Here is a 16,766-nt window from a genome sequence, read left to right as displayed (position 1 = left end):
TTGAAGTACAGAGCATTCTAGTCTGAGAAACATATAAGTTTGCATTGTACTGTAGAGTGAATAAAAACAAGATAAGTATTAAAGGAAAAGGAAAGGTAAAAACTAAGTAAGCTTTAGTAGAAAGATCTATGTAAATACAGCCATAAGGGCTTACAGTAACACAGGATTTCTTGTCTCCTTTTTTATAAACATGTTGTTAAGGTATCTGAAACATCCTTCATTCCTGGGGCCTGGAGCCTGCACAGTTCTCTCCCTTCTCCTGCTCCCCCCTCCCATAAGAATTCATAAAACTCACTCCCTCCACCCTTAGCAATGTGTAATCTGAGCTATAATGGCAAAGCTGCAAGCAGGAAGCTATGAACACCAAGCTAAAATGGCAGCTGCAATCAGAGAAAGCTTCTAAGGCTCTTTACTCAGGTATGATAAAGCTTTCTGCAGAATAAATATAGTGTTCTAGGTGGCACTAATGTGGCAGTAAAATGCCAAATGAATAGAAATTCAAGTCAATTAATTTAGGATTCATGATGATAAAGCTGATGAACGCAAGCAGCGCTATATTCCAAATTGGAACATAGAGACCTGCAGCAATTCTGCACAGCTGATTTTTTTTTACATTTGCACATTGCCTATAAGGTAGTAAATGGCCCCTATAGACTAACCCATGAATTAATATTTAAAGAAAAATCTTTATTATTGCTTCTCTAGTATTGTGCTAAACCACAGATGGCTGATTAAATAAGGAATATATTAAACTATTCTGCTGGGTGCAAAGCTAAAGAATGTGATAGTATGTAAAAATCATTTACAATATGTAACTCTCAAGCTCTCCCTGGTGGTTTTTTAAAAATATATTCAGTTTTCATATAAAAAATGAATCTATTCACAAATAACCACAACAAAATTTAAAAAAGAATGATTTCCAGTCACGTTTGTTCAGCTTTTTTTATTACTAAAATGCATGAAACTTGTATCATTCTGTATTTGTTGCTATCACATGGAACATGTCATGGTCTCATTTTAAAACATCTGAGTTTGATTATGATTCCTGCTGGAGAAGACAGAGTGATTGGCCATCTTACTTATCTTAGCTTTTGAGCATAAACATTGTCACTTAAGACACTGGTGTTCTAGAAGCACTTTAATAGTTGCAAAAAAAGAATAAAATCACAGGACAAACTCTAATTTTTACTTTCTATGAACAGTCTTCCAAAATATACACGTGTGTGTATACATATATATATAGGAATAGAATCTGTTATCCGGAATCCCATTATCTAGAAAATTCCAAATCACGGGAAGGCCATTTCCCATAGACTCCATTTTAAACAAATTCACATTTTTAAAAATAGTTTCCTTTTTCTCTGTAATAATAAAACAGTACTTCATCCCGACTAAGGTATAATGATTTTTTATTTGAGGCAAAACAACCCTATTGGGTTTTATTTAATGTTTAAATAATTCATAAATAGTTTCAAGGTATGGAGATTCAAATTTTGAATTCTAGATAACAGATCCCATACCTGTATAACTTTATATATACACATCCATATATATGAATTTGTTTTCGGTTACAGCCAGTTTTGCATAATGATTACTAGCCTATAAAAATAAATCACTTAACCCTGTCTGTAATCATGTCTCAAAGAATGATAGATTGCTAAGTCTTACACAGTTCAAGGTTGATCCTTTATTTACTTAAAAAAATAAATATTTCATTATTCAATAGTGAAATGCATTCTAACTTACTTACAGAATAATGGACTTGACTGGAATACCTTCAAAGACGTTATTATGGACTATTTAAAGAAAGATGACTTGTATTGTTCCTAGACAGCGGTAAAATTCACCTACTGTATTTTTTAGAAAGGCATAGAGGTTTTCCGGCAATAAATTAGAACTTTGTTCTAAAGATATTCAAACCGTTACCCATTTCCACTCCAGTCTTTTAGTTATAACTTGATACTATACCACAGTGCTAATGTCGTCAGCTTCATCAGGTTTTTTTTGCCTACTTGGCAGGGATTTCAAGTATTCAAGATGCCTTCGTGCATCCTCCTGATTTTGCCGTACATAGTATACCACATAAGATATCACCATGGTGAACCAGCCAAACATAGTGACCAACATGGCATAATCAGTTGTCTTTTTGTGAAGATTGCAAAGGTCTGCGTCATTAGCGTTAGTAAAGAAAGCCCGTCCAGCATGTTCATCCAGTACAGAGGTTTTGCAGATGACATTACTCGCTGTCTCGTGGTTTGAAGACATGCTCCTCAGAACTTGCTGTAGGGTACAGTCACAATGCCAGGGGTTGTTTGCAATCCTCGCCCTTCCCTTCAAGTTACTGAAAGCATTTTTATGAACACTCTTAATCTGATTGTCTGACAGGTCCAAAGTCTGCAGTGTTTCAGCTACACCTTTAAAAGAGTGTTCGTCTATAAATTCAATTCCATTCTTTGATAAGTTGAGAACTTTAAGTTGATGGAGATCCTTAAAAATTTCATTGGGGATTGAGGTTATTTGATTGGAGTCAAGGTAGAGTAAAACCGTTTCGGGAGGAATGTCTCTAGGTATTTCCTTGAGATTTGCGTTACTGCAACTGACATTTAAGCCTCCTGTATGAGAGCAAATGCAGCCTTTGGGACACATACTGGCAGAATGAAAGCACAGTATCATTAGAACAAAGCTTTGTAAGAGCAGACACATGGAGAGGGAGCGTGTTAGCCAGAGGTCTACCAAATTCATGCTTAGATGTCAGCATAATAACATGGCTACTCCTCATTTACCCAAAGGAAGTAATCAAGGACTCTTCTGAGAAAATCCATGGCATCATTTTCTGTAATAGTCTTCTGAATTGATATACATTAGTTCCACATTAGAGACCTGTTTTAATGAAAAAAAGAAAGAACAATTTTAAAAAAGGTAGTATATACGTTTTTGTTGCAAGTTAATAATATTGTAGTTATTTATTAGAACTGTTCTAGACAATATGAACTTCAATCAAATTGGCAAATATATCATAAATTATATATATATATATTTTTCTTAATACATAAATTAAAAAATAATAATGTATGAAATGCACATTCATTATTGGTACGTAACAGATTCAATTGCAAATGCAACATTCATACAGTTTGATTAATCAGCATCATATTATGGAGGAAAAAAGAGCACATGGAAAGTTCCACACTATATAATTTTTGCGATTTAGCCATCTAAGAATATGTAAAAATATATGTAAAATATTATTATGTATCTTATTAATTTTATAGTATTTTTTTACATAACCCTTGGATTCAGAGCTAAAAACATGCTATGCTGGAATGAGATAAAAACTGCTTTATAGCAGTATATATATAATACAAGAAAAAGTTTGAGAACAAACTTCATGTTGGTTTGAAAAATGTGAAGTCACTGAATAAAATCTGATCTTTTGTTGGCTCCCCCCACTTTTTTTAACCTTGGACCACAGTTATATAGTAAAAACCACTGTGCAAAGTTTGGGGACCCTGGTTTTAATAATGTCTGAATGGCAGAAATTTGAAATTTCCCCGCTGAAAGTCAACGAGTGACATATGATTGGTGGTTGGTGGCTCCACCCACTTTTTCTAACCTGGAACTGCAGTTACCCAGTGACTAACTCTGCAAAGTTTAGGGACCCTAGGATTAATAGTTAGCAGCAGTTTAAATTTAAAGCAATAAAAGTCAATAGGTAAATTGTGATTGGTGGTTGGTGGTTTCGCCCACTTTTTCTAATCTTTGTCACCCAGTGACAAACAGTGGGCACCCTGGCATAAATAGTGTGAGAATGACAGCATTTTAAATTGAAACCATTAAAATTCAATGGATGAAATCTGATTGGCTGTTAGTGGCCCAACCCACTTTTCTAACTCTGAACCGCAGTTACCTGGTGACTAGCTCAGCAAAGTTTGGGGACCTTAGTATTAATATTTAAAGAATGGCAGCAATTTAAACGTATGAAGTCTACAGTATAGGTGAAATCTGATTGGCTGTTGTTGGCCCCCCCCACTTTCCTAAACTTGGAACTTTTGCACCCTGACATTAAACATTTGAAAATGGCAGCAGTTAAAATCTCCCCACTGTAAACAACAAAAGAAATGCGATTGGCTTTTGGTGCCCTTGCCCACTTTTTCTACCCTTGAGTACATAGTCACCCAGTGACTGACTGTGCAAAGTTTGGGAACCCTGGAATCAAACCAATAAAATTCAATAGGTGAAATCAGATTGGCTGTTGGTGGCTCCACCCACTTTTTAAAAACTAAAACTGCAGTCGCCTAATGATCAACTGTGAAAAGTTTGGAGACCCTGGGGTTAATACTGTGAGAATGGCAGCAGGTTGAATGTCGGGAGACGGGATCACTTAGAAAAGCACAAGCAACTGCTCTTTGGCGAAGAAGTGTGGAGAGTTTGGGTATTGTACCCCTAAAGCTGTAGGAGGAGTAGCGTTTAGAAAATTGGGCTGCGCTAAGAATAATAATAATAATAAGAAGCGGAAGAATTAGCTGAAGTCGAAAAACATTATGTTGGGTTTTTCAACCCAACATAATTATTATAGTATATATCCCCATTACTATGTCCCTAAATGTACCCAGGTGCAGTAACCCATAATACCCCATTGAAACCATTAAGATGTTTGATTTTAAACAAGTGTCTAGTACAGTGCTGTCCAACTGGCGGCCCCCCTCTGTGTGGCCCCCAACCTGTCTGGCTGCTTTGATGGCTTACCTTGGTGTAATCTTTAAATGGTATCAGCACTGAGAATAACTGGCCCCCTGCTTGGTTTACACCTCAGATTCAGGCTGTAATCCCCCTGTGTTGTTTAAACATGTAATCCCCTGAACTGTTCACACTTTTTAATCCCTGCATTGTTCACCCTCCACATTATTCGCCTATTCACACCTCAGACTGTAGGAGCAGTGCCAGCATTGTGTCACTGTATGTACTGCCTTACCTATGCTGCCTGTGTGTATGGCACACGCAGGCAGCATAGGGCAGACAGAGCATGGCACACACAGACAGCATAGAGCAGACAGAGCATGGCACACACTGACAGCATAGGGCAGACAGAGCATGGCACACACTGACAGCATAGGGCAGACAGAGCATGGTACACACAGGCAGCATAGAGCAGGCAGAGTATGGCACACACAGGCAGGGTAGGGCAGGTAGATTATGGCAGACACAGGCAGCATAGGGCAGACAAAGTATGGCACACACAGGCAGCATAGGGCAGGCAGAGTACTGCCCGTGTGTGCCATAGTCTGCCTGCCCTATGCTGCCTGTGTGTGCCATACTCTGCCTGCCCTATGCTGCCTGTGTGTGCCATACTTTTCCTGCTCTGTGCTGCCTGTGGGAGGTGAACCTGGCAGGTGTTTGTTCTGGGAGTTTGTTAGCAGTTGTAAATAGCCATTAAATGGTCCCTAAGGTGTGTAATTATGTGCTGGGGTTGCTGTGCTGTCCACAGGAGAGGAGGAGGCATATGGATTTAAGGGTATGTTTTAATATGACATAATATAATTCTTTCACATATGAATGAAGGATGATATCCCTACAGTGAGCACCAACCATTTGGATTTTTGCTGCGCTACCACCATTAATGTGGGCATGGTCTTAAAAGCTCTTGGTATAACATGGGTGTGGTTTGAAGCGGGTGCAGTTTAAAAAAGGGGAGTGGTCAAAACTGGCTTCCATTAGCGGCCCTCCACTATGAATGCTAGAGAAATTCTGGCCCTCGGCACCACAGAAGTTGGACAGCACTCGTCTATAATATATAAACAACACACACAATGGGCTGCTCACTTCAACACTTGATTGATGCTAGCCTTCAAAGCACACAAACTGACTGCTCAAAGTCAAATTCCATGTGAACGGCAATGGCACCACATTGTGTTTCCAATGTTTTCTGATTGCCCTCCATAGATTGGAATACAGTATATAATTTAAAGGATTGGCTTCAGGCCATCTTGGTCTGGAAAGATAACACTCAAGTGAAGCTTTCTCGATTTTAATTTGCTTATTTTTCAGTGCTAGCGTTTGAAATTGTTTGAAGATTAACTAAAAAATAAAGTAATGTAAAAAAGGAGGAAAAAGCAAATAACTCGCATTTGTTATTCTGTGCATTGTGCCAAGTGCTAAAATAGCTTGGTCATGATGAGACCATATGGATTTTGTAGTGCTTCCAAATGTTTCTTCTCCATAATTGCCTTAGAGTGATGACAGTAATTTGATTTCATTTCTTCAGTTTTGTTTACTTTCCATGTGCTCCACAGTTTTCAGTCACATTTTCCTCAGTTAAATGCATTATTAGCAATGTTTTGTTTTTCTCAAAATGTGCTGTATTATACACTGCAAATCTGCGTTCCCTCTCTTGGAGTGAGAAGAGAAATCGTTTCCTGCATATTTAAGAATATGCTAGAAGCTACTATGCTGCTTGCCCATATAAGCATCAAATGAATAGTAACATTATAGTAACATAATAGTAACGCAGAAGCTCCAGTTGAACAAACCTAACAGACCGAAATACTTGTATAAAATGTTCTGTAAATTCATATACAAATAATACAAATAATTTTGGTTTCTCTTAATGGGATGTTGTCTCCTCCATGAATAATATCTCTGTAGGCTAATGTTGCGAGTAGCAAGATGCTTACATTTCAGGTCATTGCAGGTCATTTTGATTAGGGAGCACAGAATGTTGTGTATTAAAGCGCCACTCACGTGAGCTACATTCTTTCTGTGGCTATCACTACACCGATTCATAAATCTCATGGTTGTCGTCTATCTCCGACCAAAGAAAATATGTTTTTCATATTAGTACCCACAAATCAAAGTGATATTTATTTGGAATCATATAATTCACCTTTAGCTCATCAGCTACACAAACTAATGCTCACAACTTATGAAAATGTATTAGCATAGTTTTATTATTATTAAAGTTTAAAATTAATGTTCTTCTCAATTCAATTCATGGGTGTTATTTTTTGGTGTTATACTGTGTCTCTGCTGAGCCATATTTAAAAAATGCTTCATCAATCACCTGAGCTTCTTCAGTTCAACTGAGTGCTAAAAAATTCCCTGGTATTATTAAACAATAGGCAATACAGTCACCATATTCCAACTTCCATGCTACTATTGTACTCGTCAATCTTTGTTTGAGATACATGGCCATGTATATATAACTGTAAAACTGCTGGAATAAAGATGTTAGAACAGCACTCTATGTGACTTTCCTTCTAAGTATTTAGTAATATGTGGGGGTGGTGAATAAAAATTAGTGATTAGCGAATCTGACTTGTGAAATGACAGGAAGATTTGCAAAACGCAGAAAAATTCACAAAACGCGTTTGTCGTGCGTCTTCTTTTTGCCGCAACCGTGCCTATTTTGCCTGGTGAAAAAATACGCTCATCACTATTAATAATTATAAGATAAATTCCAAGGGAGTTATATAGCAAAAAGTGCAAAGTTTTCTACAGGTCTAATTACCTATAGCTACCAATCAGCAAGTAGAATATACTAGATATTAGACAGATCACTTGAATTAATAAAAATAATGAGATTTTGTATGATTTGACCACTTCTTGGCAAAGTTGCATAATCATCTTTATTTTCGAACACTAAGGCTGATGTCAGACAAGCAAAAAAAACGCTTGCCAAAAATTCCGCCCTATGCCTCCTACTTGTGCCTGCACCCAAATGAATAGATTACGCTCGGGTGCAGGCACATGTAGCCGATATACGCATAAAAACCCGAGGGTATTCCGTTCATTCGGGTGCAGGCACATGTAGTGGAAATACGCATAAAAACCCGAGTGTATCTCATTCATTCCGGTGCAGGCACATAGGAAGCGTAGGGCAGTATTTTCAGCAAGCGCTTTTCCGCTTGCAGAAAATATCTGCCCTACGCCTCCTCTGGCATTAGCCTTACACAAGTATCAGGCAATGGAACACCTCAGTGCCTACACCATGGTCCACAAAAAAAGGAGAAACAACTAACAGAATGACAAAACCACCATTACATAAAGCAGTAACAAAGACAAAGTTTGGCCTGGTCCAGGGACCAATAGCAACAACTGAGATGTTTCCTTTAATTTTCCTAAGTGCATTAGAGCCATAACAATTTAATGCAAAGTATAACTACAGAATACCTATGTTTTTGACAGACTTTAGTTGATAAAGTTGATTAAGAATTCAATCTCTGGTTTGCTGTGCGCATGAAACTAGCCAGTTGCCCTAATAATCCCTCAGACTTTTATTCCAACGTGTCAGCACTGAGTTGTCACTGCAACTTGTGCAGAATGCCCTCAGCAATTAACGTTTGCTCTCAAACTCACAAATGTCTCTTCCTTCAACCATGTTAAGAACCAAGCCAAAATCTGAAAATAAAGTGACTCTCAAACTTCACTAAAAGTGTGGTGGTGAGTTACTTGGCAAACAATTCATAAATTACACAGTTTGAAACAACAGCATTTTTAATACTTTGCACCCCTTATTTAACTAGGCTTTTTTGAAAGTTCTTTTTTTGGAAAGTTCTTTTTATAAGTGAAACAAATGTAAATCACACACATTATGAAGAAGCTCAATCATGTTGAGAAGAATGAAAAATGGTAACGAACACAGACAACAAGTGTTAAATATCATTCCATACTGCAAAAAACATGGCAAAGTTCTTAACACCTTGAAAACAAAAGAATGAATTATAAATTTGAACACCTACAACAGCATGACATATTACAACTGAAAGGCAAGATAATCGAGCAGGGGAACACCATTAAGTTCCTAGGTTTCTAGAAGTTAGAAGGTCAACAACCCGCAAATCTCATCAAAGCCTTCACTTCCTCAGGTTACAGTTTGGAGTTAATAAGAAGCCACTCACTATCTTCTACAGACCTATGGTAGAAATCATTCTTGCTAGCATAAAACCATGTGGCATGGCAGAACCACAGGGCTGGAAAAGTATTCTCTCCAAAAACACTTTAGAACTGTGGAGCCTTACTGACTAGTGAGTCTACCATCACTCTCTGATCTTAACACCACAAGATGAAAGAAGAGAATTATTGCTATAAAAAGTGAACCCACCCATACAAGACATGGTTTATTCACATTGCACAAGCTGCAATATTCTCTCGGGTACAGAAGGCTTGAAAGTTTAAAAGGTTCTTTCGAAGAGCAGTCAAAGTAATTGCTGAATATTCTTGAATGTAGCATCAATCAGTCACTTCTTCCTGATCCCTTATCTCTCCTTTACATCCCTTAGCTGTTCCTCTGTCTGTCCCTATCTACATAGTATTGTCTATTATTCCAATCACAGAGGCATTACTGTCTGTAATCAGCATAGTCAGTACTTTTATGCAACATTATCTACTGGGGTATGTTTTTATTACTTGATGTTTGTAACTTTTACTTAGCTGTATACTATCTTAGCGTAGCTACATAAAAAAACTCCTATTTTCAGCAGTACAAATGGCAGTAAATTGACTTGACTTATTTAAAACAGAACATGCATAAAAGTGTCATCCTCCTGTTTTACTGGCATTGAGTCTTTCACCTTAAATTCTTCTGTCTTGCTTTATTTTTGTTTAAATGTCATCTTTTCATGACTTATTTATCAACAACATCATTCTTACAGGCAAATTCACTCCTTTCTTGCTTTAAAACCTGGAAAGAGTTCATCGGAATAGTTTTTTAGACTGAGGCACAAGTAGCGACAATGATAATGCTAGAGGATTAGTGGTTTATGATATATTAGCAGTTTTAGACTGCTACTGCCAGACTTTTGGAACAGTTTTTTTTTTTTTTTGTAAAGAAAGTGTCAGAGACCTAAACTGTCTAGAGTTGCTGACACTGTAAGTTTCAAAAAAGCGCTAAAAGTCTACAGATTTTTGGCAAGATTACTTGAAGAACAATATGATCTGGAATTCTTAAAAGAACTGCAATGCAATTCCAAGACTACAGGTTATTTTTAGTTTTGCTAGCAGAGAGTCAGAAGGCAGCAGATCGGTTTGAGGTACGTCATCAGAAAAAAAGACCCCTTACCCGGAAAACCCCAGGCCCAAGCATTCGGGATCCCATACCTGTACTTTTATTATGTGGATTCAAATTCACATTCCTGGAAGAGTGAATACACTTTATCAGGTGATCCATTAATGTTCTATATCGTTCTTTTCTAAATGATTCGACCTGCTCAAGAATGCATAAAAGGTATAATTTAAGGTACTAGTGCCCTTTGCCTTTTCTAAATTTATTGAACTGGTATAGCTCTTCGCTTCTGTTTGTCTCATTTCATCAGACATGATGTAGGTGTGTTAAACTAACGGTCTTGCCCAATAACAAGGCCTTAAAGGAGAAGGAAAGGTAAAAACTAAGTAAGCTTTATCAGAAAGATCTATGTCTAGAAATACAGCCATAAGCACTTAAAGAAACGTGCTCTATTAAAATAAAGGCTAGCGCTGCAGCAGGAAGCTACGAAGACCAAGCTAAAATGGTAGCTTCTATCTTACTCAAACAGAGGGAGATTCTAGGGCTTTTTACTCAGGTATGGTAAAGCTTTCTGCAGATAAAATAAATATAGCATTCTAGGTGGAACTATTGTGGCTAATATGTTGGCAGTAAAATGTAAAAATGACTTTCCTTCTCCTTTAAAGAACAAGGAAAACAATAATCGGTATGGGGGGCTCCCAATTAGTTGGATACCCTACAATGAATATAGTTGCTGACCTTGGAACAGAGGCTGGCACTTCTCTTAATAATGTACAGCCAGGGGTACTTTTCTTATTAACACCACAATTTTCTGGTATTTTCCAAGGATTCCTAGTCAACATTTAAAATATTGTATTCTTGAAAGTCGTCACTTGTGCAGTAGTTATGAGTGAATTCGGCGCAAATCCATGACTGCCGAATAATTTTGCTCATCACTATTTTGCACTATAATGTTATAGAAAATTTGAGTATACAGAATATCCACCCCTAGTATATAGCATTCCCTTCAAATTAGAACTAAACCCTAAAAATGAATATGGCTAGAAATGGCATAATTTATATACTGAACTTACTGCACCAGCCTAAGGTTTCAGAAGCTTTACAGTAGTAATGATCTAGGGCCTTTACAACGGTCACAAGAGCTTTCCATCTTGGATTTTGTTTGTAGTGTCAGTGACACTGCACATGCTCAGTGTGCTCTGGGCAGCTGTTGAGAAGCTGAGTTTAGGGGTTGTTGAAAATCATCAAGCTGAAAATGAAGTATGCTGGTCATATAAGCTGATACTACAGGGCTGATGTATGTATGTATAACTTTATTTATAAAGTGCCACAAGGGTACGCAGCGCTGTACAATCTTACAAAATACAAAATTACACATAGGGAGGACAAGTGTTATAATAAATAAATACTGGGATAGGGCAGTATTGAGACACACCAAAAGAAATTTATAGTGGAGGAAATCCGCTTTAGCACGAGATTTCCTCCAAATGCATTTAGCAGATCGTGCGCAGGAGTGCAGAAATCGCGTCCAAGGGTTAAGCCAGGGACGGGGATTGTGGGCACGACTGCAATACGGCTGCAGGGGGGCATGGGTGTCTATTGCGGATGATAAAATAGAGTTGTAGGTATTTACCAGTAACTTAGGATCAGAGGAGGCACAGAAGGAGGAGAGGCTAGAGCTAAGAGAGTTAGAGAGAGCAGTTATATCGACCCTTTGAGTGTTGCGAATCAGGGTTTTAGGCTGAGCGTTAGTAGAAGGAGAAGGAGACATGTGCGAGATAGAAAAAGAGATAAGACGATGATCTGAAAGAGGAAAAGGCTCACTGTTAAATGCAGATAGATCTAGATTTTTGGAAAAGACCAGATCTAGGAAATGACCATCCTTATGGGTAGCTGTATTAGTCCACTGCCGGAGATCAAAGGAGGAGGTTATATGGGGAAATCGGGAGGGCCAGGGCTGAGAGGGGTCATCTATATGGCAATTGAAATCACCTAAAATAATTGCAGGGGTGTCAGAGCATAGAAAAAAAGAGAGCCAGGATTCAAAGTCAGAGAGAAACATAGCCAAGGATTTTGAAGAAGGAGGTCTGTAAACAACTGCCACCCACACAGAAAGAGGGTGGAACAGCTGAACTGCATGCACCTCACAAGAAGGAAACTTGAAAGAAGGAGGTATAGGGATTATTAAATTCCAATGCTAATTGCACCAGTTTCAGAGCTACCATGTTAATCATCCTTTATATTGTGACATTTTCATTCTACATATACAGTATATTGTGTGACAACCCCTAAGCTCAGTAAGTGATAGCAGCACAGAGCATGTGCAGTGAATCAGCAGAAAAGAAGATGAGGGGCTACTGGGGCATCTTTATTGGCACAGATCTCCCCTGCTACAGGGCTGTGGTTGCCTTAGGCTGCTATGGTTAAATTTTAGTTCTTTTTTAAGGTCTGAGCAGTATTTGAAATGTGTTTACACAGTTTTTAATGAAGATTTTATATTTTAGCAATGCAGCAAATAACTACAGCATAAAATCTTTATCCCCAAAAACTAAATGCAATGTTGAGTAAGTAAAATCCATTCAAAATAAGTAATTAGTAAGCTGCATATGGTGATAATATAGTAGGAATAATAAAATCCCTGCACAAAGGCTTGAATTACATTGTCTGCACAATTTAGCATAGAAAATAACTAGGGTTTGGCCCTAGGTAAGCAAAAATGGGGGTTAACAAGAGCATGTCAACCTAGACCTGCAACATCCCCTTCCCCCATATTAAACACATGTTTAACATGGCAGAAACACTGGACATCTTATATAACGACAGGTCACAGACTTACACAGAAGTGATAGGGTTCATTTCAGCAGTATAGCAATAATTGGCATGAAAAAGGACTTCAGACTGAAGTAACAGGAACTATTTTAAGATAAAAATAGAGACAAAAATAAAAGGTTATGCTTTGAAGTGAGAGGCATTAGTAAAAGTGCAGATTAAGTGTGCCAAGTGGTTCTTATCTAGGAAGAACAAGTGGAGAACTCTACTATAGAGAAGAGTACAATAGGTTCCCTGCAAGAGAGGTAAGAGATAATACAGGACTATATTGAAAGGCATATGGAGCATCTACAACATTGTCATCAGCAGGAAATATCATATTCAAGGTTACCATGAGCATGAAAAAAGAATAAATGTTAACAAAATCTGCACTTTTCACTACAATAATACTGGAACAGGCAATAAAATGTAAGTATGTATGGTATAGTATACAGTTACACTTTTTTACATCTGTAAATAAATTTATATTCCATGTACAAAACAAAAAAACACAGCATGCAGGGAGAAGAGATGGTATTTGGGGGTTGTAGAGAGATTTAAAAAAAAAAAAAAAATTGACTTATTCTTCAAGTTACAAGACCTGCGCCAACACAAAAATCCTTCATGGTGTTAGGTAGGCTGTATGTACTAGCACAATATCAAAGTGTATTAGAGAAATTTCAAATAGATCTTAATAAAAGAAATAAGATTTAACCGTTGCTTGAATGAAGTAATGAAGTGTGAAATAGCTTTTTCTAAATTTGAATAACAATTAGGGAAAAGAATTGTTTCATTAAGGTGCTAAATTTTTCATGTATCTTCTATCAAAAACAAAGCAAGGGCTGCAACCGAGTAAAGGGGTTGGTTATTAATATTAACTTTTCTTTCATTGCTTCTTAAGCACTGGAAAAAACCAAGAGGTTTTACATGAAAAAAAAACCCGTTATCCTATCTCTTCTTTTCTGGGCCACAATTTGCCAGTCACCAGTGTGACGCACATACACTGCCAGTATGTCTCAAAACGGTTACATACTGTATATAATTTATGTCATCAAAGAAATGTCATGCTTTACACTGACTGGACCAGGAGAAATACAGAGGTAACCAAGCAAAAAAATCAGAGCTGTTTCTAAGCTGTAGGATTTTCTAAAACCATTCATAAAATCATATGACAAATAACTTAATATTTTTATAGAAACATAAACATGGTATCTCATTAGTCACACCCATTGGCAATAACATTTTAATGCCAAGCCAGCTTGGCACCCTAGGCAACCCGACCAGCTGGTGACATTGATCCCACATGGTCACAGTCTGTCGGGGGGTGAGATAAATTATTAGCGGGTGGAAGGGAGACAGTATCTAGCACCCCCAATGCTGCTTTCTAGGCACGTTCCTTTTCTGCCAATCCCTAGTTCTGTTACTGATACAAAGTCAATAAAAATAAGATTTTATCCTATAGCTAGGCTTTCTGGTGAGCATAACACAAGGTTAACTTTGTCCTGATGGTCACTGTTAAGGTTTGTATCTGTTGATGGACCAACTACAGATAGCTTTATTCTTTATCCCTATAAAGAACCATGAATAGCATTTGACTCCTTGTTACTGTATTCTACACAGTGATTATGTTACCTACATGGCCTCTTTGTCCCATTCAGCTTGAACGGCTGCCTCCATGGCTGCATAGAACCTTATGTACATAAACTATAGTAGCACTTCTTAAGATAACACATCACATTTTTGTCTAAATGCTTATAAAACATTTATATTTTTTTGTTACTAGTCTTTTAAGATCATCATGAAATCACCTGTGCAAAGGAAAAAAAAATCTGGCTGACATCAATAGCCACAGTTCAACCAGAAGGCATGCAAAACCCATGGGCATACAATATTTATCAATCTGTGAAATTTCCCTATGCAGCTTCTGCATTGCTTTGTACTGTTAAGAATTCTCTGCTCTTGGGTATATGAAACGCATTAGATAAACTGAAAACACAAGCACTGTGCTTTTCAAACTATGATTTATTAGAGATTCTGCCAAAACCCCAGACAATGAACTACTCTCACAAAAAAAAAATAAGGTTTGTTTTTTATTTTTATTATTTACTGTAATAAAGGATCCCTATATTTATTTTATTTTTAAAAGTACTGCACACAACTCGTTGTTGTTTTGTTTCATGCATGGGGATAACAGAGGTGTGACAACCATCAGTTAGCCCAATGGCTTTACATACTTGCAACTCCACATGAATGGGTACGAGCCCTCTCTTAACACTGATCCAATTTAATGTTTCTCACCAACAGATAAGTAGAAGTTTGTGATTTTTTACCTTATTTGAGGCTAAGTAAACTTTTACTTTATACTATCTGTAACGTTAAATAGACAACCACAGACCACAGGGGTTATTTATGAAGACATGAGCAAGAGGGGTGCAATAGTGCGGCACATCTGCCCAGGGTCTGGCTGCACTCTGCACCTTGTGGAAGATTTTAAAATTTGGCAGGAGTTACAGAGAGGGGTGTGGGTGGGTGCAGTCCTGCCATGTGCTTACCACCTGCCATAAGCCAGACAATAAGTACAATATGCTATTGTGGCCTTCAACCATTATTGTTCTCTAATATTTGTGTCTGACTTATGGTTATGGGTAGGGGGGATACCAACATATCTCTCACCGCTCAGCACTGTATTCATAGGAACAGCTGCAGTTCTCTGTTCTACAACATGGAGCACAGAGACCTAAGCAGAGAGAATAGCAGCTTTTAAAGTGCAAATATATGGTATATTTGCACACTGCCTTCCTAACTATAAATAACCCCTCAGCTACAAATGCCATAAATAAGCCAGGGTGTTCTCCAAGTTTCTCTTTATTTGTTCATCTTCTCTGGAACAAGTGTTTTTTGTTTGTTTTAGATATTGTTTAAAAGAAATTTCTTGAGGGGTTGGGTGGTTTAATTGGTCAGCACTCCCTTAGACAAAGCTTGCTGTGTGTGAGTGAAAGGTGCATCAGGCAAAGTTTTAGCTTGATAGCACTCATACTAATGAACATACTAATGACTTAGCATGTAGCTTGGTACTTCTCAGTTCCACAATTTCTCAGGTTTGATAGCCATTCCTCTAGAGCAGCCTAGCCGGTGGGCTATAGTGTTCCTTTCTCCTCAGCAGTTAGCTTTACTTGTGCTGCTGAAACACAACATCTGGCTGCTAATTAAGACTTTATCAGTATTATCATGCTCATGTGATATCATTGTGACTTTACTTTGTAAAGGTTGTTGTCAAAAATATTTAATCACCTGCTTATTGAAACTTTGTAAATATAAGCAAGCTTATGTGACACAATCGAGGCTGTGGATGGTAAATTAAAACATTTAACAACTAATGACTCTTTTGTAACATCACCTTTATTAAACGTTACAGTTTAATTAAACCTTACAAGCTAACTGATCCTTTAAATACTAGCAGGTGTATTCTCAATACATCTGTCTCCCTTTTCTTTAGTCAAAAGAATATCTTATAATTAAGAATTTGCTTTTTTCTGCAACCTTATCTAATTGGGTTTAATTTAGGAGGTATTTTTCCCCTATTTTTCTAGTTTCTTGGGGGCAGAATCAGCAGAACAGTATTTTATAAACTCATAAAGAATGAACACAGCTTTATGTGCTTTGTGCTTCCGTTGCACTTAGTCAAAGTCATACCATATTTATGTGTTAATAGCTTTTGTATTATGCCTGACTGTGAGACTGACTGAGTACCTGCCCAATTTGGTTACTATTTCCAATAACACCCTTTGCTGAGGGTCTGGGGCACGTGCACTTGTCTAAGTACATTCTAACCCATATTCCAGTTTCTAAATGTGCACTGCATGATGAAGCAGAAATTACTCTTACTGAGCACAATCTATAAGGCTGACACTTGAATAAAAGCAAATAAATTCTTGCACCTAAAGTATATACATGCCTGCTG

At 37.5% G+C, this 16,766-nt stretch overlaps 1 protein-coding gene across 1 annotated transcript in view; it reads right to left on the bottom strand.

Moving 5' to 3' along the window:
- Positions 1 to 923: 923 nt before the first annotated feature.
- The window catches only part of lrrc3b (leucine rich repeat containing 3B), a 65,949-nt gene continuing 50,106 nt past the window's right edge, over positions 924 to 16,766 (bottom strand). The window contains exon 2 of the mRNA XM_004915384.4: positions 924 to 2,880. Coding sequence (XP_004915441.1) covers positions 1,963 to 2,742 — 780 coding nt within the window. The 5' untranslated portion in view covers positions 2,743 to 2,880 and the 3' untranslated portion in view covers positions 924 to 1,962. The remainder of the gene's footprint in view (positions 2,881 to 16,766) is intronic.

Source organism: Xenopus tropicalis, chromosome 6, assembly GCF_000004195.4.
Source record: "Xenopus tropicalis strain Nigerian chromosome 6, UCB_Xtro_10.0, whole genome shotgun sequence".
NCBI lineage: Eukaryota > Metazoa > Chordata > Amphibia > Anura > Pipidae > Xenopus > Xenopus tropicalis.
The sequence above is the reverse complement of the archived record's forward strand: the minus strand, read 5'-3'. Positions and strand labels throughout refer to the sequence as shown.